Below are 24343 nucleotides of genomic sequence, written 5' to 3'. Positions count from 1 at the left end.
AAAAGTAAAACATTTCAAACCCTGTTGAGTTTCCAGCTATAGTTATTTTTTTCCTGTAAGATCAAAAGCAGATCTCAAATAAAGTAAGCAGAAAATAGGATCAGCTTATAATGAGTGCATGGCATTATTAAACAAGTATTTGATTTTGCCTGCTGTAAATGAGTGAAAATGTATGCAGTTTGTCAATATTAATTCTTTTATTAATTTCTACATATACACACACTCTTGTATGTGGTCTATCTGTGAAAGATAAACTGCTTACATGTAACAGATGTTATCAGAGGACAGTCAAGTCATCCAATGGTGCCCAGGTTGCAAAACAAAGAAGCCTATTTTTAAAGCACTTGGACTTACAAAATTTCACAGTGACCTATGGAACTTTGTAAGTCTAAGTGCTTTGAAAATGAGCCTCAAAAGCAACCAAAAAAATCCAAACTCTCTGATTTGCCAGAACTTTGTACCACAGATATGTGAAGTTTACCTGGTCTGGTCTGCAATGCACAGCCTCCTCAGATCTGAATAAAAGTTTGAAATAAGGAGAAGCCCAATCCTAAGGGACTTGGGAGGGTTTCGTAAGGACTAACATCTTGCTCTCCTTGGAAAACACCTATTATAGGTAAGCAACTTTGCTTTCTCCAAGGACAAGCAATACAATCCCTCTTAGCTTGAACTTGATAGCAACAGAATCCCCATGATCAATATTGGATGCCCCAGGTCAGAGTTTCCCATGTTGGTCCTGGAGAACCCCCTTGCCAATCAGGTTTTCAAGATATCCACAATGAATATGCATGAAAGAAATCTGCATTCAATGGAAGCAGTGTATGCAAATCAATCTTATACATATTAATTGTGGATATCCCGAAAACTTGACTGGCAAGAGGGTACTCCAGGACCAACTTGGGAAACACTGCCCTAGGTAAACCTTCAACCTTATACCCGTGTCAATTATTTTCAATTATCTAGCCTGTTGATCCTCCCCCCTCCATGATTTGATAATTAAGTTTTACAATCACGATCATCCTACAGAGTTCCAATGAAGATCAGCAAATATTTTTGAGGTCAACAAGCCATTTTTCTTTTAGTTTTATTTATTTTTATATGATGGCAACCTGAAATTTTAAAAAAAGGACCCCGTGGAAAATGGAGTTGGATTCTAAATATCAAAATGATTTGGTGAGACTTACCAAACTGTGCGGCCCTTTTACTAAGGCACCTCTGCGCGTCCAACCCGCGTCAAATTGGCACTATCGCCCGGCTACCATGTGCCCCGGGCGCTAATTCCATTTTTGGCATGCGCCCAAAACACGCAATAGAAAATATTTTATATTTTCTACCATGGGGCCCTTACCCGGTGGTAATCAGCAGTTGGCACGCGCTGCACGCTTACCGCCTGGTTAGCACGCAAGACCTCACTGCTAAGTCAATGGGTGCCGTTAAGATCTCAGGCCAAAAATGGATGCGCGCTGGCTTAGATTTTGCTGCACGTCCATTTCCCAACACATTTTTTTAATCCGCTTTTTTCCAGGTACGCTCAGGAAACGGACCAACATGCATCTAAAACACACGCCGACACCAGAGCAGGCCACTTTTGGGTGTGCCTTAGTAAAAAGGCCCCCTACTGTCACATAAGGAACCTCTCTTTTCAGATAGTAATGGGATATGAATGTGTGGACATAAGCCCACATCAACCTTGCAGATCTCTTCCACCTTAGATGACCCACTGATGCCATCACACTGCCAACATTATGAGCCCTCCAGGACATCCTCAGTTCTTAAATCCAGCTCTCTTGTACTTTCCAAACTGTGATTAATTTGTAGCTACATAGATGAAAATACTAAGCACATGCTTTCATAGGCAATTCAGTCTATGCTGGTATCTCTAAATTCTAAATAAAATATTACTAACACTGCAAAACACAGCTGCATGGATTCTGTGTCGAGCCAAACAGAGAGATCATAGCTCCGCCTTTGCTTTCTAAGTTGCATTGGTTACCTATTGACTATATAATTTATTTTAAAATTCTTACACTTACTTTCAAAGAACTTCACACAGGTCAGCCACACTATTTGGCTAGATTAACAATCCCCTATGTTCTAGCCTGCCTTCTTTGTTCTCATAATGATCACCCGTTAATTCTTCCCAATCCATCGCAAGCTTATTAGGAATCAACTAGAAAGATTCCTTTTTATTTTTTTAGCACCATTTCTTTGGAATAATCGCGATCTCTCTCTTTGCATTCAGAATCTTCATTGCAAAAGTTTAAGATCAGATTGAAAACTTTTTTTGCTTTGGCTTTTAATAATCACTTAGATCAAAGGGTTCTGAGATGGTTAGTCTTACGACTGTAACATTCTTACAGAAAACCTGCTGCTACTTTGTAGATAACTATAAGGCATATTTTCAAAGCACTTAGCCTTACAAAGTTCTAAGGAAAACTATGGAACTTTGGAAGGCTAAGTGCTTTGAAAATATGCCTCTATGAATATTTCTAACTTTGTGACTGTCTTCCCTCTCCTAATTTTACTGGAATTCCTTTACTGTTAAGCAAAGCTGGATATGGGGGGGGGGGGGGGGGGTGGGAGACACAGCAATGCTGGATGGTTGAAGGGGTGGGAGATGACAACACCGTTAATTGTTAATTTGCATTATTAATGCATTAAATGTGCAGCCCTACCTACTACGTTTTGATGAAGAGTGCAATATTGAAAACCCTGCCTCAAACCATCTGCTTATTTGTACTATGGTTTCTAGGTGAAAGACTGGGACACAAGAAGAAGCCACTGCAAACATTTTTAATTTTCATAGATGACAATGACTTGTTGTAAGATACTGTTAAGCTACAGTTGGCATTACCTTGCATGGCATCATCCATAGTTGCATAATCTGCAATTGGTTCATCAGCCTATGAAAGAAGAAATGCTACATTCAAAGAAGAAAAACAGTAAATACTGACCATTAAAGTGCCTTTCCTGGTAGCTCTGCTTCTGCACAAGTTCACATAAAGATGCTGGCTAGGGGTCAAGAATCCATAATAGTGTTCTATAGCAGTAAGACAGGTATAGCTTTCTAATACAAATTTTAACTTAGAATGAGGCTATATAACTAATGCAATTGTAACCTTAATGGTATCAATTAACTTATTAAAATGAGGCAACCCTTAATTATCAGTTGCCTAGAAAAAGGAGTTACAGCATTTGTCTCTACAAGCGTATCCTTATACAACTGTCTGTTTCCTATGTTAAATGAAATTTGGCAAAGTGATAAACATTTCCATTATTGTTGTACTTAACATATAAACACAAGTAGTACAGGGATATGAAAGATTTTCCCCTCCCTTCTGATTTCCCCTATTATTGCAGATATTGCATACTGGATGGCTTCTGATCAATATTAGACAAAAGGAATCTGAGTAAATGCATAATAGTTTTAAAATTACTACTTCATTTAAGGAACAAAGTTATCCAACACCCATATCACCCATGTGAAAAAGTAATTGTCCCCTTAATCAACCAGTTGCTCAAATTTAATTGATAATTACAGATCACTATCCAAAGAACTGAAGGCCACTCTAGTCTCAGCTAGGGTCAGTGTTCATGACTCCACAATGAGAGAGAGACTGGTCAAGAATGGGATCCATGGGAAAGTAGCAAGGAGGAGTATCATCAATGCTTGTCTAACACACCTGGATGATCCCAAATCCTTTTGGGATAATGTTTTATGGACATACAAGTCAAAAGTAGAACTCTTTGGACAACACGGGACTCACTATGGCTGATGTAAAGCAATTACAGTATTTCACTGCAAAATCACCATAACAACAGTTGAACATGGTGGTGGGGGTGTTTTGCCGCCTCAGAACCTAAAAATATGTCATTATTGAAGGAACCATGAATTATGCATTGTACAACAAAATTCTTAAGGAGAATGTGCAGTCATTTGTCTGAGCTGAAGCATAATTGGGATATGCAGCAAGACAGTGATCCAAAACAGAAAAGCACATCTACATCTGAATGGCTGAGGAGAAACAAAATGAAAGTTTTGGATCAGTCAGGACCTGAAACGAGCAGTTCCCACACAAAAACCTAGGAGTGTGAATTAAAGTAGTTCTGCAAAGAAGAGCGGGCTAAGATTCCTCAACAGTGATATTAAAGACTGATATCAAATTATAAAAAATATCTGGTAACAATTATTGCTCCTTAAAGGTGGTGCAACCAGTTATCACATTTAGGGGACAGTTACTTTTGTATCTACAGAAAGGCGGTATACCAAGTGCAGAATAAACAAACAAAAGTGTAATATGCATACTGGATAACTTTGTTCCTTAAAAAACTTATGTATTTACTCAGATTCTCTTTATCTACGTTTTGCTTAAAGATAAGAAACCATTCAGTATAGCATACATGCAATAATAGGAATCAGCAAGGAGGGGGAAAAGCAGGAGGTGGGACTTTCATTTCACTGTGATTTATATTTTTAAAGGAAAATCTGTAAACAAAAAAACATAAGAGTAGCCATATTGGGTCAGGCCAATGGTCCATCTAGCCCAGTATCCTGTTTTATAAATAGTGGCCAAGCCACTAACAAGTACCTGGCAGAAACCCAAATCGTGGCAACACTCCATACTACAAATCCCAGGGCAAGCAGTTGCTTCCTTTGTCTGTCTCAACAGCAGACTATGGATTTTTCCTCCAGGAATTTTTCCAAACCTTTTTTAAACCCAGATACGCTAACCGCTGTTACCACCTCCTCCAGAAAACAGTTCCAGAGCTTAACTATTTGTTGAGTGAAAAAATATTTCCTTCTATTTGTTTTAAAAGTATTTCCATGTAACTTCTTTGAGTGTCCCCTAGTCTTTGTACTTTTGGAATGAGTAAAAAATCGATTTACATCTACTCGTTCTACACCACTCAGAATTTTGTAGACCTCAATCATATCTCTCCTCATCGGTCTCTTTAACCTCTTTAGCCTTTCCTCATATGAGAGGAGTTCCATCCCCTTTATCATTTGGTCGCTCTTTGAACTTTTGTAATTCCGCTATATCTTTTTTGTGATACGTTGACCAGAACTGAACACAGTACTCAAGATGTGGACGCGATACAAAGGCATTACAGTATTTTTCAGTCTTATTTACCATCCCTTTCCTAATCATTCCTAGTATCCCGTTTGTTTTTTAGGCTGCCGTCACACACTGAGCAGAAGATTTCAGCGTATTATCTACGACAATACCTAGATCTTTTTCTTGGGTGCTGAACCCCAAGGTGGACCCTAGCATCAGGTAACTATGATTCAGATTATCCTTTCCAATGTGCAACACCTTGCACTTGTCCACATTAAATTTCATCTGCCATTTGGATGCCCAGTTTTCCAATTTCCTACAGTTTTCCTGCAATATTTCACAGTCTGCACATGTTTTAACAACCTTGAATAGCTTTGTATCATCTGCAAATTTAATCACCTCACCTGTTGTTCTGATTTCCATATCATTTATAAATATTTTAAGTAGCACCGGTCCCAGTACAGATCCCTGAATAACTCCACTGTTCACCCGTCTCCATTGAGAGAAATGACCATTTAACCCTACCCTCTGTTTTCTGTCCAATAACCAATTCCTAATCCACACCAGATCCTTGCCTCCTATCCTATGACTCTTTAATGTTCTCAGGAGTCACTCATGAGCAACTTTATCAAAAGCTTTCTGAAAATCTAGATAAACTATATCAACCGGCTCACCTGTATCAACATGTTTATTCACGCCTTCAAAGAAATGAAGCAAACTGGTGAGGCAAGACATCCATCGGCTGAACCCATGCTGACTCTGTCCCATTAAACCATGTTTATCTATGTGTTCTGTAACGTTATTCTGTATAATAGTTTCCACAATTTTGCCTGGCACCGACAGCAGGCTTACCGGTCTATAATTTCCCGGATCACCCCTAGAATCCTTTTTAAAAATCGGTGTCACATTAGCCACCCTCCAATCTCTAGGTACTGTGGACAATTTTAACGATAGGTTACATATTACTCACAGCAGACCAGCAATTTCATGCTTGAGTTCTTTGAGTATCCTTGGATGTATGCCATCCAGTCCAGGTGATTTACTACTCTTCAATTTGTCAGTTTGGCTCAGTACATCTTCCAAGTTCACCAAGATTTCTTTCAGTTCCTCCACATCATCACCCTTGAAAACCATTTCTGGTACAGGCAGAGTGAACCAGGATTATCTCGGATCTGTGGGTGCATGAGATGTTTTGCGACAGCAGTGTGCTGGAGTTTGCCCACCCCTTGCCAGACACCTTCGGCAGGGCCCCTTGGAAAGTGCTGGCAGTTCGGCAGACCCTGCACTGTCTGGTGGCTGTAAAGGTGGTGGTTTCCATCCTCGAGAGGGAGTGGGGCACAGTTCGTGCCATCTATTTTGTGGTCCCCAAGAAAGAGGGTTCCTACCAACCTATTCTGGGCCTCAAAGGGGAAATGCACTCTTCAGGTCCTTTCCTTTCACATGGAATCCTTGCGCTCGGTCATTTTAACAGTGCAGCCCAGAGATTTCCTGTCGTCTTTGGATCTGACGGAGGTGTACCTTCATATCCCTTATTCACACAGCTCATCAGCATTTCCTTTGCTTCACCATTTTGGGGAGGCATTATCAATTTTGTGCGCTCCCCTTTGGTCTGGAAACGGCTCCCTGTACCTTTTCCAAGGTGATGGTGGTAGTGGCAGCTGCTATGTGCAAAGAGGGCATTTTGGTGCATCTGTATCTGGACGATTGGCTCATCCGAGCGAAGTCTTACCAGGAGAGTGCATGGGCTACGGACTGGGTGGTTCATGTGCTCCAGTCATTGGGCTTCGTAGTCAATCTAGACAAAAGCCATCTTCATTCGTCCAAAACCTTGGAGTATTTGGGAATTCGTTTCTATACCAGCACGAGTGGAACTTTTCTCCCAGAGGCCAGGATTCACAAACTGCAGTCGCAGGTCCGGTCTCTTTTGGACTCCCAGTGCCCAAGGGCCAAAGATTACTTGCAAGTGCTCGGCTCTATGGCAGCCTCGTTGGAGGTGGTACAGTGGGCCAGGTCTCACATGCTGCCCTTGCAATGGGCACTTCTATCCTGCTTGACTCCCCAGTCGCACTCCCTAAAGGATCGCCTCCTCTCCGCGGCCTGGTGAGACACAGTCTGCACTGGTGGATGGTGTCGAGTCATCTCTTAGGAGGCATGAGTCTGGATTCCCCACAGTGAACTGTGGTGATGATGGACGCCAGCCTATCCAGCTGGGGAGGCACATTTGAAAGGTATTAATCCGCAAACGAACCTTTTCCGGAGAGGCGAAGGCGGTAGAACGAGAGGACATGAAATGAGATTGAAGGGGGGCAGACTCAAGAAAAATGTCAGGAAGTATTTTTTCACGGAGAGTGGTGGATGCTTGGAATGCCCTCCCATGGGAGGTGGTGGAGATGAAAACGGTAACGGAATTCAAACATGCGTGGGATAAACTACTACTACTACTACTATTTAGCATTTCTATAGCGCTACAAGGCGTATGCAGCATAAAGGAATCCTGTTCAGAAGGAAAGTATCCTCAGGAGCTTAGCTGAGATTGGGTGGCAGAGCTGGTGGTGGGAGGCGGGGCTAGTGCTGGGCAGACTTATACGGTTTGTGCCAGAGCTGGTGGTGGGAGGCGGGGCTGGTGGTTGGGAGGCAGGGACAGTGCTGGGCAGACTTATACAGTCTGTGCCAGAGCTGGTGGTGGGAGGCGGGGCTGGTGGTTGGGAGGTGGGGATAGTGCTGGGCAGGCTTATACGGTCTGTGCCCTTAAAAAGACAGGTACAAATCAAAGTAAGGTATACACAAAAAGTGGCACATACGAGTTTAACTTGTTGGCCAGACTGAATGGACCGTGCAGGTCTTTTTCTCCGTCACATACTATGTTACTATTGTTTCTGGTGCAAGCTGAGTAGTCTCCTCTAGAGGTGAGTTTGGCGATAAATGTGTTGGAACCGAGAGCAATCCGGTAGGCCCTACTAGCCTTTCAACCTCTTCTGGTTGGAGCGGCAGTGTGAGTCATGCCCGACAACGCTACGGCAGCCGCCTACGTCAGTTATTAGGGAGGCAGTGTCTCTTCTCCTCTTGTGGGCAGAAGTTGATCTGGTAGTTCTCTGAAACATAAAAATCAATTTCTGCTCCAGCTGTAGTAATGCTTTTCTGCTATCACCACTATGTAAATACTTGGGCACCCAATTCCAATTCCACCCCCCCCCCCCCAAAAAAAAAGCAAATAAAGCAGAGGCAAAACCATGTTTAAATTATAAACAATGTAGAACTAAAGATGCTTTCATCTTCTATTTAAGCAATACTTATGTTCTGTCAAATGGGTCTGCAACTGTCTAGTAGTTTTTGCAAGAGCAGAGAATCACAACCACCACATGTAGAAGCACATATTGTAGCAAATGTTATAAAATATATTCTATCATAAGGATTCTAACAACATTCCACAAAAGAGACAATGACCACAACCATAGGTTGTTGCTGTGGATAAGGTGGACTCGGCGGATACTTAAATTTTTTCCTCTAATGTAACCAAGCCATACATGACTATTTTCAAAACCCTGATGTACTGACAACACTTCCCAATGATGATGAATATCGGCCACAATCTTTGGAGCCAGGCTTTCACAATGGTTATCTGAACATCTGATACTTCTGTGCTAGTGGATACCTGATTCAAACTGTCCTCCATCACGTCTGTCTTTTTTGTTGTTGCTAATTCCATCTTTTCCCTCCCCTTCTTTTTTCTAAGGACAAACATTATATAGAATCCTCATATCCTTCTTTCTTTCTTTTGTCCATATAGACATGTTTCAAGAGTTTACAGCATATCAAAATAAAGTGAAATGTGAAATCGATTTTTAAATAAAAACATAGAAACATGATGGCAGACTTAACGGTAGCCCACACTGATAACATCCCCCCTAAATCGGTCCCCCCTCTCTTCACCTCTTAAAAATTAACTCATTTATCTTGCAAAAAACAATGAATTAAAAAGCCAGGTTTCATCCACTCTCTAAAATCATAAATTCTCTTCCAAACAGATTTCTAAAGGTAAGGAATTCCATAAACAGAGAACATAAAACGCAAAAGCCCATTGCAAAGTACAATGCAGCTACATCAAGGAGGGAAGAACCAATAAAAATATGTTAAGAGCAACAGAGCTGTCTGAAGGAGATAGGGAATCAATAGTGATGCCAAATATTGTGGCTCTTATGAACCATTTGGAAGTTCAAACACATACAATCTTAAATTTAATCTGGCTTTCTACAGGTAACTAATGTAAAAGTCTCAAAACTGAAGAGATGATCAAATCGCTTTGCCCCATTAATCTAACAGCAGTACTCTGCACTAGTTAGATTCAGTGTAACCATTCTTTTGGTGCATGGGTCACCAAAACTAAATACCCCTTTTTAAAAAAAAAGGATTTAACCCATCTCAACAAATGAAAAGCTGCAAAGCAAGTACACACTACTGATGAAATCTGTTTCTCAATATCTGTTTTTAAGTCAAGCCAAATTTTCAGACTCCAGACAATGCAGCTCATCTTCAAAGATATGTCAAGTGTCATCCACGAAGCCAAACGGCCCATCCTTAGCAACCACTCTCTGCCTCTTTCCCTGAGAGATCCCACGTGCCTGTGTCCAACACTTTCTTAAATTCAGACACCGCCACTGTCTCCATCATCTCCACCTAAAGGGTATTACATGCATTCACCATCCTTTCTGTGAAAAAATATTTCCTTAGATTACTCCTGAGCCTATAACCTCTTAACTTCATCCTGAGCCTATAACCTCTTAACTTCATCCTACGCCCTCTCATTCTACAGTTTTCCTTCATTTGAAAAGGGCTCACTTCCTGTATATTAATGCCATAGAAGTATTTAAACTTCTCTATCATATCCCATCTCTCCCGCCTTTCTTCCAAAGTATACATGTTGAGGTCTATAAGTCTATTCCTATTACGACAGAGACCACTGACCAATTTTGTAGCCACCAGTGGACCAACTCCATCCTGTTTATATCTTTTTGTAGTGCATTCTCCAGGATTACACACAGTATACTAAATGGGGCCTCACCAGAGACTTAAACAAGGGCAAAATCACCTTTTTTCCTGCTGGCCATTCTTTTACATATGCAACTAAGCATCCTTCTGGTTTTGACCATCACCTTTTCTACCTGCTTAGCCACCTTAAGATCATCAAATATGATCTCCTTCAAGTCCCACTCCTTGTGTACACAGTACTTCTTCACCCCTATACTATACCGTTCCCTTGGATTTCTGAAGCCCAAGTGCATGACCCTACATTTTTTAGCATTAAATCTTAGTGGTCAATTTCTGGACCATTCTTCAAGCTTCGCTAGATCTCTCCTCATGCTAGCCACCCTCCGGGGTGTCCACCCTATTACAGAGTTTGGTATAATCCACAAAGAGAAACCTTACTAGATAGTCCTTCTGCAATATCACTCACAGATATGTTAAAAAGAGCCAGCCCAAGGACTGATCCCTGTGGTACACCACTGATAACATCCTTTTCCTCACAGCAAACTCCATTTACCATTACCCTCAGTCTCCTTCTATTTAACCAGTTTTTAATCCAGTCAATCACTTTCGGGCCCATACAAAGGGCACTCAGTTTATTTATCAGTCGCCTGTGCAGAACTGCGTCAAAGGCTTTGCTAAAATCCAAATACAACACATCTAGCACCCTTCCCATGTCCAGTCAAAGAAATCTATCAGATCTGTCTGACAAGACCTGCCTCTAGTGAAACTGTGCAGCCTCGAGACTTGTAGTCCATTTGATTCTAGAAACCTCACAATCCTGCTTTAGAAGTGTTTCCATTAGTTTACTCACCACTGAGGACAGACTAACAGGTCTGTAATTCCCAACTTCCTCTTCACTTCCACTCTTGTGCAGAGGGATCACATCCGCTCTTCTCCAGTCCCCTGGGACCACTTCAGACTAAAGAAGCATTGACGGGGTCAGACAACGGAGCCGCCAGAACTTCTCCGAATTCATTGAGTACCCTTGGATGTATCCTATCACGCCCCATTGCTTTGTCTATTTTAAGTTTAGCTAGCTCCTCACGAACACAGTCTTCTGAGAATCAGTCCACGTTTATCCATCCATCCCCATTAGCATTTTGATTTCTGTGGTCCTACCCCAGGCCTTTCATCTGTGAACACAGAACAGAAATAACTGTTAAGCAGTTCAGCTTTATCCTTATCAGCTTCTACATATTCCTCCCCTTCACCCTTGAGCCTCACAATGCCATTTTGACATTTCCTTGTATCACTTACATAACTAAAAAATGTCTTGTCCCCTAATTTTACGGTATTAGATATCTTTTCTTCCATTTGCTTTCTCGATAGCCTTTTCCAGCTTATCTTAGCTTTTCAGGATATTTTGCCTGCCTTCCTTTTTCTCTGTCATCTTGTAATTTATGAAGACTAACCTTTTTTTACCGTTCCAGATACTTAATTTGAGAACCAAGACAGCCTTGTTTTCCTCTTACTTATATGTACTTTTCTAACGAAGGCTTGTTGTCTTTAAAATAGCTCCTTTCAGTTTTTCCCACTGATGTTCTACTTCCTTCAGCTGTTCCCATTCAAACTAACTCTTCCTTGAGATATTCCCCCATGCTGGCAAAGTTAGTTTTTTGAAGTCTAGAACCTTCAATACTGAATAAGCCCCCTACTCCTGTGTCGTAATACTGAGCCACACCATTCGGTGATCACTAGATGCCAAATGATCACCCACCAGAAACACTCTCCCCATTTGAAAGCACCAGGCCTAGAATAGCTGCATCCCATGAGGGTTCCATTACCAACTGCTGGAACAATATTTCCTTTAGAGAATCCTAGATCCTCTTACTTCTAGATGACTCCACAGCAGGGATGTCCCAATCAAAGTCTGGCATATTAAAATCATCTATCAGTAGTACTTCCCCTTTCCTAGTTATCTTGTGAATGTATTCAATTAAATCTCTGTCAATTTCTTCTGACTTTGAAAGAGAACTGTATATCACCCCAATGTAAATACATTTTCCATTCCCTCTTTCCAGATTAACCCACAGTGCTTCCTCCCTACCCCTTATTTCCTGCCATTCTGTCATTTAATATTATTCTTAACATATAATGCTACTTCTACACACTTTATTCCTACCTTGTCCTTCCTGAATAGATTAAAGCCAGGTATAACTAAATCCCAGTCATGGTACTCTGTGAATGCCACTAAATCCAAGTCAGCATCTACCATTACAGCCTCTAGATCTAGAAATTTGTGTCCCATACTATGAGCATTGGTATACAAAGCTCTCCAGATATTACTCTTTCCCATATCTATAAAGTAACATAGTAAACAAAGTAACATAGTAGATGACAGCAGAAAAAGATCTGCACGGTCCATGCAGTCTGCCCAACAAGATAAACTCATGGGCTACTTTTTGTGTATACCTTACTTTGATTTGTACCTGTCCTTTTCAGGGCACAGACTGTGTAAGTCTGCCCAGCACTATCCCTGCCTCCCAACCACCGGCTCTGGCACAAACCGTATAAGTCTGCCCAGCACTATCCCCGCCTCCCAACCACCAGCCCCGTCTCCCACCACCGGCTCTGCTACCCAATCTCAGCTAAGCTTCTGAGGATCCATTCCCTCAGAACAGGATTCCTTTATGTTTATCCCATGCATGTTTGAATTCCGTTACCATTTTCCTCTCCACCACTTCCCGTGGGAGAGCATTCCAAGCATCCACCACTTTCTCCATGAAAAAATACTTCCTGACATTTTTCTTGAGTCTGCCCCCCCTTCAATCTCATATCATGCCCTCTAGTTCTACTGCCTTCCCATCTCCTGAAAAGGTTTGTTTGCAGATTAATACCTTTCAGATATTTGAACGTCTGTATCATATCACCCCTGTTTTTCCTTTCCTCCAGGGTATACATGTTCAGGTCTGCAAGTCTCTTTTCATACGTCTTGTAACGCAAATCCCATACCATTCTTGTAGCTTTTCTTTGCACCGCTTCAATTCTTTTTACATCCTTAGCAAGATACGGCCTCCAGAACTGAACACAATACTCCAGGTGGTGCCTCACTAACGACTTATACAGGGGCATTAAAACCTCCTTTCTACTGCTGGTCACTCCCCTCTCTATACAGCCTAGCAACCTTCTACTTATGGCCACCGCCTTGTCACACTGTTTCGTCGCCTTCAGATCCTCAGATACTATCACCCCAAGATCCCTCTCCCCGTCGGTACCTATCAGACTCTCACCGCCTAGCACATACATCTCCCGTGGATTTCTACTCCCTAAGTACATCACTTTGCATTTCTTCGCATTGAATTTAAAGGTGTTTGATGTCTTACATTCCTGAGGGTTATTAATCACTAAGGCTTTTCTCTCCCATCCCCAGCTAATTCAGTTTAAAGCCCTCTTTAATACATTAGCCAGTTGGCAACAGAAGACACTTCGTCCCTTCTTTGATAGACAGACACCATCTCTGCTCAGTAGCTCTTGGAAAATCATTCCATGGTCTAGGAAACCAAAGCGCTCATGTTGGCACCATCCGCACAGCCACACATTCAGCTCTAGGATGCAAGCTTTCATCATTTGATCCTTGTGAAAACACCGCCTGTGCACTTAACTGCTTCACCCTCTGTCCCAGAGCCATGATGTAACGTTTGATAATGTTCAGTAGGATACCTAGTAGTATCATTTGTACCAGCATGGATTGGTAGAATAGGATAATGGTCATTAGGCTTATTTGACATGCTATGGAATTAGTAGGGTTGAAATTTTTGATTGGAATGTTATTGTGATCATTTTTTGTGATTAGTTGGGTTTCCAAAAGGATGTCAGAATTTTGTTTGCTTTTTTTTTTTTTGTAATGAAAAAGATGCCGCTGCATATTTGAAGATAATACCGTTAACTTAGTCCCTGATGCAGCAATAATTCATTGCAAAATGAAGGCCTCCATCAGGCTGGGGAGAAAAGGACTTTTTTCTGAAGTGCATGTCACTGAATTTGAACTTTTAAAGATATATTGCATGTAAAAGAAATTATGTAGGAGTCTTTGGAGCAATGACAGAGGCATCTCTGTCAGTGCTAGTCACCAGTGAGGAATAGTTACTCTGAAGTCCTTTCCCAAAACCTAGCACTCTTTTATAAACCAGCCACAGTGAAGTTTACATGAATGGTCACATTGTACTTATTTTCTTAACCAGCAGAGAGATACCCTTAAAATTATTACCTTTAATAAAATGACTGAATCTGGAATGACTCCTAGAGTGCCAAGTGTTGCACTGTCATCGTTTAGTATCTTTCCATCAATTGACAAGTTCTGGTCAAAAGGAGCAACTGAAAACGCATGCATAATCTACGCAAAAAGAGAAAAAGGAAAAGATAACTAACTGAAAGACAAGCAAGTACAAAAGGAAAAAATGTTCATCCTTAGTCAGTTTTACACCAACCTCATTTTTAAAAATATTTTTGAGTGCCTAGTTCTAAGCAGAACAGCCTTTTTCATGTTACAATCACTTTGTACTCACTAGGATTCGCATGGTCCATACCAAGGAGGTTAGATTGAGAACAGGAGACAGTATGAGGCTATCTAGCCCATTATATGGGGTTGAAGCCAGTAGATGTAGCTTGCTGGCAGTAGGCGGAGTCACAAGTACACCCAAAACAATAGCAAATGCTATTGAAAGCAATAGTAAAAGATTATTAGAAATAATGGACTGCCAATGTGTGGTCCATCTGTAATTGTTCTAGTTGGATAGGTAGTGCCTTTAAAGGTGGAGGACAAAACATTTTTTTTTTTTACTTGACAGCTTTTTAATTTATTTGAAAGCGTCCCATATGTAGATATAAATATCATGAAACCAAAACTGAATTTCACTAAAACAGCTTCAAAACTTATTGTAGCTGGTGGAAACAGTGCTAACAAAGGCTGTATTTTTCTACACTGTTCTATACAATACAGTAATACATGGCCAAATTTCAGTGAGGATATCCTTTTTCCTGATGGGTTCATCTCAACTGTTGTAACCTGCTTTGGGAAGCCTGGTATTATAAAGATTACAAGTAAAATTAACATCTTTCAGTGGGACATATGGAATCTCTTTTGTACAAATGGTTTGTTCTGTTTTGAGCATGTTTCAGAGACAAGTGGTTTTCAAAAGTTAAAATAATAAAAAAAATAAAATATTTTCTTTCATGCAGATCTCTCATTTCATTAAATGAGCCATAAGCCCCTAATGCACTCCACTGGTTTTCTTATATTTTGTCCTTGTTATGACTTACACTGTGCCAAAACTAGAAATAGAGTGAGACAGAATTAACATCATAACTGTGTTCGGATTTGGGTAATAACTGAGAAAATGCTGTTGAAAACAGACTTGGAAGAAATAAATATATATTGCAGAACTAGAAAATGTTGGCACTGCTAGACTGGCTCTGGACTTCTGCATGAAGGTAGCTCATTATTTAATATCTTTCTTTTAAATAGAAGAAATAGACAATATTAAATGCATTTTTATAATATACCACTGCATTCCACAAAACAAAAGGCGCAAGTTCCCACAAACTATCTTTCTCTTTTTATCTAGGCACAGGAAGAAAAAAGGATTTTAAATGCTCCCAGGCTTCAACCTAATTCATGTTTAATGTGGGATATAACTGCCATAAATAAATAAAGATAGATAGATAGAAACTAGGAATGTTCAGCAGCTGATTCTCATAACCAGGAGAAAACAAAATTTCTGCAAGAATATAACACATGCTGGGTGTCCCCTCCAAACAACACACTGATTATGATTTATAACAAATTACTACTCTACATCCCAGAGTATTGATAGAATTGAAAAATGAACTTGCAGAACTATCATCAGCAATATGATCTTTAAAATCAAGCATGGTACCGGAAGACTGGAGGGTGGCCAACGTAACGCCGATTTTTTAAAAATGTTCCAGAGGAGATCCGGGAAATTATAGACCGGTGAGCCTCACATCGGTGCCAGGCAAAATGGTAGAGACTATTGTAAAGAACAAAATTACTGAGAATATTCAAAAGCATGGATTAATGAGACAAAGACAGAATGGATTTAGTGAAGGGAAATCTTGCCTCACCAATCTATTACATTTCTTTGAAGGGGTGAACCAATATGTGGATAAAGGTGAGCCAGTCGATACTGTGTATCTGGATTTTCAAAAGGCGTTTGACAAAGTACCTCATGAAAGACAGAAAACAGACAGTAGGGTTAAATGGTCTGTATTCTCAATGGAGAAGGGTAGATGGTGGGGTTCCCCAGGGGTCTGTGCTGGGACCGCTGCTTTTTAACATATTTATAAATGATCTAGCGATGGGAGTAACTAGTGAGGCAATTAAATTTGTTGACGACACAAAGTTATTTAAAGTTGTTAAATCGCAAGAGGATTGTAAAAAATTACAAGACTGAAAGATTGGGCATCTAAACGGCAGATGATGTTTAATGTGAGCAAGTGCAAAGTGATGCATGTGGGAAAGAGGAACCCGAATTCTAGTTATGTAATGCAAGGTTCCACTTTAGGAGTCACCGACAGGGAAAGGGATCTAGGCATCATTGTAGATGATACATTGAAACCTCCTGCTCAGTGTGCTGCGGCAGCTTAGAAAGCAAATAGAATGTTAGGTATTATTAGGAAAGGAATGGAAAACAAAAATGAGGATGTTATAATGCCTTTTATATCACTCCATGGTGCAACCGCACCTCGAATACTGTGTGCAATTCTGGTCACATCATCTCAAAAAAGATATAGTGGAATTAGAAAAGGTATAGAGAAGGACAATGAAAATGGTAAAGGGGATGTGACAACTTCCCTATGAGGAAAGGCTAAAGCGGCTACGGTTCTTCAGCTTGGAGAAAAAATGGCTGACGGGAGCTATGATAGAGATCTGTAAAATAATGAGTGGAGTGGAACGGGTAGACATGAATCGCTTATTTACTCTTTCCAAAAATACTAGGACTAGGGGGCACGCAATGAAGCTACAAAGTAGTAAATTTAAAATGAATCGGAGAAAGTATTTCTTTACTCAACATGCAATTAAACTCTGGAATTTGTTGCCAGGGAATGTAGTAAAAGCGGTTAGCTAACGGGGTATAAAAAAAGGTTTGGCTGGCTTCCTAAAGGAAAAGTCGATAGACTATTATTAAAATTGACTTGGGGATAATCCACTGCTTATTTCAAGTCTTTGCTTAAAGCCCACCTCTTCAATGCTGCGTTCGGCACCTAACCCTTACCGTTCAGTGAGTCCAGACTGCCCCAATTTGACTGCCCCTATCGGACCGACCGTTCACTTGTCTATTAGATTGTAAGCTCTTTGAGCAGGGACTGTCTCTCTTTGTTAAATTGTACAGCACTGCGTAACCCTAGTAGCGCTCTAGAAATGTTAAGTAGTAGTAGTATTTCTAGAATAAGCAGCATAAAATGTATTGTACTGTTTTGGAATCCTGCCAGGTACTTGTGACCTGGATTAGCCACTGTTGGAAACAGGATGCTGGGCTTGATGGACCCAGTATGGCAATACTTATGTACTTATGACCCCAACACTTTATTGTGCAGGTCTGCTAGAGCCAGCCGCTGAAGGTCCGGGGTCCCGGCCCAACCGAAAGAACTGCACTATCTGAAAGAAACACCTATTTATTTATTGCATTTGTATCCCACATTTTCCCACCTCTTTGCAGGCTCAATGTGGCTTACAATACATCATGGATAGTGGAAGTAAGAAGAGAATAGATATTTGGTATTACAGATGGATTTTGGGTTGCATGGTATTGGAATACATAATAGTAATATAACAGAAGGCATTATTAAACATTTCTGGATATGCTGAGCTAATGTCCCTTCTTTTCTTTCTTTCTTCTTTTTTTTTTTTAAATTATTTAAAATTTCCCTATGCAATGATAGGTGAGAGCTTAACCTTGGTGTTAAGGAGCCTACTGGAAATTGTGCTAAAGTCCAATACTGACCCAGTCTCCTCCTGACTTTTAAGATGGAGCAAGCTGATAATTCTGTGGGCTGCTTAACACTGCGGTGCAGTTGTTCACTTATAGAGTTGGGGGATGGGGAGAAAAGAACAAGCGAGGTAGCCAGGCTAGAGTAACACAAGTTTGAGGTCTTGAGGGCTGGAAAAGAAATGAATCTGGGGGCTGGGGGAGCTCAAGATCTTCGTGAGTTGTGATTAGGAAAGAGAAAAAGAAAGCCAGGATGAGGGTTTCTGAATCTGGAGGGAGCTTATGTGTGTAGATCAAGTGAAAGGAAGCACAGAGATGGAGTGCTGGAGCTAGCGGAACAAGGTTAGAATTTATATTACAGGAATTCTACATCTTTGAGCAATAAGGCTTTTCTATATTGCATCTTCAATGAATTACTAAGCAATGGTGGTGATTACTGTGTGACAAGGACAAATTTTACAGAATTGTAAAACTAATGTATCTACACACACACATGTATGTATTGTACATACACACATGGGAGAAAACAGATTAGAATTAAGTTTCACCTGTATTTTTAGCTCCTTTAATGTCTGATTAGCGGAAACAAGCAGTGCCTTCTCTCCTCGTACTTTCCTGTGCCGAGTACTTCGCCGAATGCTTTGCTTTTGACAGATTGCATAAACCTGGTTGGACACTTTCTGTCGCTTTACACTTCCATCATTAGTCTATAATTTGTACAAAAAAATGAAAGCTTAAAAGATTTTTCTTGATATATCACCTTTCCAGACTTGCTAACAAAGTAGTTTTCAAAACAAAACACACAAATGTAAACAAATGACAATGCTATATATAGGACATAGAAAGTAAGAAAATAAACAGGGATAGCATGGTGTGCTACATCTTATGGTCATCCTTTTTTTATTCTCTCTGTGTTACGGTATAAAGCCTCATAACTACCATTTGTAGTTATAAGAATTTTGCACCCTACCTCAGATGTCCTATTACAACCTTCACTATAACATTATGTGGAGGGGCATAATCAAAAGGGACGCCCAAGTTTTGCTGAGGACGTCCTCGCAAAACGTCCTGGTGGAGGGGTGGGGAAAACCGTATTATCGAAAGAAGATGGACGTTCATCTTTCATTTCGATAATACGGTCAGGAACGCCCAAATCTTGACATTTAGATCGTCCTTAGAGATGGTCGTTCCTAGACTTGGTCGTTTCTGATTTTCGGCGATAATGGAAACCAAGGATGCCCATTTCAGAAACGACCAAATGCAAGCCCTTTGGTCATGGGAAGAGCCAGCATCACAGTGCACTGATCCCCCTCACATGCCAGGACACCAACCAGGCACCCTAGAGGGCACTGAAGTGGACTTCAGAAATTGCTCCCAGGTAGATAGCTCCCTTACCTTGGGTGCTGAGCCCCCCAACCCCCTCCCCTCAAAACCCACTACCCACAAATGTACACCACTAGCATAGCCCTTACGGGTGAAGGGGGGCACCTAGATGTGCGTACAGTGGGTTTCTGGTGGGTTTTGAAGGGCTCACATTTACCACAAGTGTAACAGGTGGGGGGGGGGGGGGGGGGAGATGGGTCGGGGTCCGCCTGCCTGAAGTGCACTGCACCCACTAAAACTGCTCCAGGGACCTGCATACTGCTGTGATAGACCTGAGTATGACATTGAGGCTGGCATAGAGGCTGGCACAAAATATTTTGTAAGATGTTTTTTGAGGGTGGGAGGGGGTTAGTGATCACTGGGAGAGTAAGGGGAGGTGATCCCCGATTCTCTCTGGTGGTCATCTGATCAGTTCGGGCACCTTTTTGTGCCTTGGTCGTAAGAAAAACAGGACCAGGTAAAGTCGTCCAAATCCTCATCAGGGATGCCCTTTTTTTTCATTATGGGTCGAGGACGCCCATGTGTTAGGCACGGCCCAAGTCCCGCCTTCACTGCACCTTCGACACGTCCCCTTGAACTTTGGTCGTCCCCGCGACAGAAAGCAGTTGGGGACGCCCAAAATCAGCTTTCGATTATACCGATTTGGGCGACCCTGTGAGGATGCCCATCTTCCAATTTGTGTCGAAAGATTGGCGTCCTTCTCTTTCGAAAATGAGCCTGATAATGTATTATTGTATTTCATGTTTAGCGCAATTACTGTGAAGTTGTATAGGACACTTTTTACTGGAATTACATGTAATTGCAATTAGTCTTCACGAGTTATACTCTAGTAATCAGGTAATGATAACAATCCTATACATTTATACATTCAGACACCTTTCTTAGCTCACTCATTCACCTGAGGAAGGGTATAACTCTTGAAAACTAAACAATTCTATTTAGTCTAATAAAAAGTTATCACCTAGAATTTGTTTGTTGACCAATGGATGGAAAATAGCCAGGCACCAGTTGCTAAAGAATTAATGCTTGGCACTGGACTGGGCAAAACTGCTGCAATAGGACCCAGGCTCAGAAAGATCCAGTGTCTCTGCTTAAAGAAGATTCCCAGTAGCCTGAGACTTCTCCCTGCTAGCACAGAAGAGAACTAGAGGGAGAGGGAAAGGTGTGGAGACCGGAAAGAGAAACAAGAAGAATTCTTAAAAAAAAAAAAAAAAAAGCATAAGGAGCCCTGAGAAAAAGACCTATGTAGTTCTTTTGGAGTAATTTTAGATCTCATAGGGCTCTTCCTTAGCAGGTTCATTAATTCAAATCTACTGATTTTGGAGCAACAAGCCAATCAAGAGTCTTTATAGTGCCAAAATGTTTCTAATTTACAATAACAGACCTGACAGTACCCCAAGGGATATGCAGACATATTTCTATAGCCTACCCCAATCTGTACCTTTGAATAGCTTTATCCTACAGTTTTCAGCAGCTTTGTGTACAGCATTCTTAGACCTTTGCTTCAAATTCACTTCATACAACAGAAAACAGTTTTAATTCTTCATCAGAAATAATCAAATTGGTTCAAGTACTATGCCTGCACAAAGGTTCGGTCATCAGCCTCCCTCAGGCTAGTAATGCTATCTTCTTGACTGCTTAAAATACAAAAAGGTTCTAGACCTTTCCCTTATAATCATTAAGTAAAATAAGCATGTGCTTAGGGCACCAAGGGAAGGGGGGCACCTCAGAGGTTTGCCCCCTAGCTATCATGCCTAGCTCTCACTGCTGTCTATCACACCCATTATCCAACATGAATTTTACTGGTTTTTTAAAATCATTATATATATATATATATATATATATATATATATATATATATATATATATATATATATATATATATATATATATATCTTTTGTTTCATACAATAATGATATTTCTCAGTACATTGAGTATTAATGTCTTGTCAGCTTAGCAATGGAAGGGCCAAGGGGCACCATTGTTGAGCTGTGATTAGGGCATCAGTTGGCCTTAATCTGGTCCTGCCCTCCACTGATCAGCAAGGGAAGAAAGCAACAATATTGTATATCTTCCTGCAGAGGCAGTTAGAAATTCTTATCAGTAAGTTTTCTATTAATTGTGATAAAGTAGTATGGCTGCTGTGTTAGTCTACTTGAATGCAGAGAAATAAAGGAACACAGAAAAAACATTAAGGTAATAACTTTTTATTTAATTAGATTAATACATTTAGGGGGTAATTAAGGTAGCTATGTGAAAAGTTTAAAAAGGTGCCCATTTTAGAAAGAACAAACAAACAAAAAACACACTTTAAATACTCATGCACCTTACTAGAACAAAGAAATAGACCTCAGTGTAAACCACACTACATGGTGGTCTTTGTTGTGGAAGAAAAACACCATCATAGGTCTGAAAGAACTCCATATATATTTATTTTCAACATGATTTCACAAGAGCAAAAGGAGAAATCCGGTCTTATCTGTTAATCTTCTTTCCTTTAGTCCCACCAGACCAGTCCACAATCCGTGGGTTGTGCCCGTTGACCGGTAGATGGAGACAAAAAATAAATTCTTGCATACTTAGCCCTATAAGACTGATATGAAGCCTTAGATCTTCAGTACTTTGAATGACAAAGCAACTGACCACTTGCTTTTCTCTTCTGTTGAGTTGTCATATTAAAAGTATGACAACTCAACAGAAGTTTTTGAGAAGTTATAAAAGTTATGTTACTACACTGAAACAAAAATACCTTGTGGATGCATGGAGGAACAACCAGGAACAACCATGATGCCACCTTGTAGAAGGTGGCTGGAGCTACTGTTGGTACTTCGCCCATGAAATCAGAACATCTCTGGCAGAAAACCTCTCAAACTTTTAGGAAGTTGCTTCTGTTACAAAATATAAGATGACAACAAGCATATCTTTATGTCCCAGGAAGAAGTTGTCTTCATGAGAAACTCTCTCTCTGAAACCCATTAGAGCATTACAAATGACCCCATAACTCCAGGAGGCTGACCGGATTTTGCCCCTCCTGAGCAGACCACTGACCCTGGGTGTGGAGCCCACCTATATGAGCTCCCTAATCTTGGTTGGATGCATCTGTCTTCAGTGCCTTGTGGGGAGGAAGAATTTGGAACGGTAGTCCCCAGGCCAAATTACTGTAAATGGGCCATGAAGTTAGAGACTTCTTGAGGGAGGTGTGTCAGTGATAACATTTGCTAGGTTCCCAGTGTCATGATACTATTGGAAAGCTAGAGTCCACTGGGCCATCCTTTGGTAAAGCCTTGTTGCCTCGGATCCTGTAACCTGTTGGTGTCTAGAAAATTAACTCTTTTTCCCTTCAGCAGGGACTCCAAAATTCTTCCTACCACCGATACGAGGTTTACTGGCCTGTAGTTTCCCACTTCTTCCTTGTCACTGCTTTTGTGAAGAGGGAACACAGCTCATCTCCAATCCTGCAGAATCTCTCCTGTCTTTAAATTTATTAAATAAATTCTTAAGAGGTACCACCAGGACTTCTCCGAGTCCTTCAGTATCCTGGGAATTATCCCATCTGGCCTCATAGCTTTGTACACTTCCAGTTTTTCAAGCTGTTTATAAACGCTTTCTTCCGAGAACAGTGCAATATCCACTCTATTCCCTGATATACTCTCTGCAGCCAACCACGATCCTCCTGGATTTTCTTCTGTGAAATTGTAGGGAAGTATTTGTTTAGCACGTTTGCTTTATCCTCATCACTCTCCATATAGCCATTCTCAGCATCTTTCAGTCTGACAATTCCATTCGTAGCTTTTCTCCTTTCCTTAATATCTGAAAAAGGTCGTCACCTTGTCGACGACATCACAGGTGAGTAGGTACTGCTTCCCAACTTTGTCATGCTTGAGGAATCCACCCACCATTCTATCTGATCTACAATACCTATGATACGGTGTCAAGAGCTGCTGCAGTTAGTAGGTTGCCGGGGGGGGGGGGGGTTAAAATATCTGTATAGCTTTCCAGTGGGGAGATATCTGTAGAGATATTTTTTGCTGTGTTTGTGGTTGATATTGTGCCCAGGCTGGTTATTTATTGTTGTGATTTGCTGCATTCTTTAATAAAAGCTATAAACAGAAAAAAAAAAAAAAAAAAAGGGCTGCTGCAGTTGCCTTAGTGCCAAATCATGGCTCAGATTTGACTGGGTGACCAAAGAACTGGATAAAGAACATGCACAAGATGTAATCTATTTGGATTTCAGCAAAGCCTTTGATACAGTTCTTCACAGAAGATTCATGAATATGCTGAGAGGGCTGAACTTAGTACACAAAGCGGCAAACTGGATTGGAAACTGGTTGACCAACAGATGACAGAAAGTGGTGGTAAATGGAAACCACTCAGAGGAAAAGAAGGTGAGTAGTCAAGTGCGCCTCAGGGCTTGGTAGTGAGGCCGACTCTGTTTGTGAGAGCATTTCTGAAGGATTAGAATGAAAAGTTTGCAAAGACCTCCTTGATATCAATGCGCCCCCAGTGTCCGATGCAGCTCCCAGAACTATTAGGACTGATGCCTGCAGTGCACACATTGATGGAATGGACTTGTAAGCACCAAAAAGACTTTTGCACTGTGCCTCTCTGCACTTAAGAGTCCTCTTCTTCATCTGTGGACAGAGTTTACAGAGAGAGGCATGATGATCAAGCCCTAGGCATGGCAAAACCAATTATGAGGGTCAGTCAATAGAGATGACTTTGCCATATGTACAGCACTTTGAGGGGCTGTAGACAAAAAAAGGTGGATGCAGTTGAGGGAAGTGGCAATAGAAAAGGATGCTGTGGAGGGAGCGAACTGTAAACAAAAAGTGGATGCTGTGGAGGGAGGGGGGTTGTAAAAAAGGTGGATGCTATGTGTGGGTGCAGAGAGGGGGGGCTGGAAAAATATGGATGGTGTGTGGGTGTAT

The 24343-nt window shown here is 41.0% G+C and overlaps 1 protein-coding gene across 2 annotated transcripts in view; it reads right to left on the bottom strand.

Annotated features, from left to right (window-relative positions):
* The window catches only part of USP48 (ubiquitin specific peptidase 48), a 170461-nt gene that overhangs the window by 7580 nt on the left and 138538 nt on the right, over positions 1-24343 (bottom strand). For both annotated transcript variants that reach the window (XM_030222113.1, XM_030222115.1), the window contains exons 23-25: positions 18580-18738; positions 14290-14415; positions 2855-2903 (exon numbers count right to left, since the gene is read on the bottom strand). In XM_030222113.1, the coding sequence (XP_030077973.1) occupies positions 2855-2903; positions 14290-14415; positions 18580-18738 (334 nt within the window). The remainder of the gene's footprint in view (positions 1-2854; positions 2904-14289; positions 14416-18579; positions 18739-24343) is intronic.

Source organism: Microcaecilia unicolor, chromosome 13 (genome assembly GCF_901765095.1).
Source record: "Microcaecilia unicolor chromosome 13, aMicUni1.1, whole genome shotgun sequence".
NCBI classification, from domain to species: Eukaryota; Metazoa; Chordata; class Amphibia; order Gymnophiona; family Siphonopidae; genus Microcaecilia; species Microcaecilia unicolor.
Note: the sequence above shows the minus strand (reverse complement) of the source record. Positions and strands in the feature narration are given on the sequence as shown.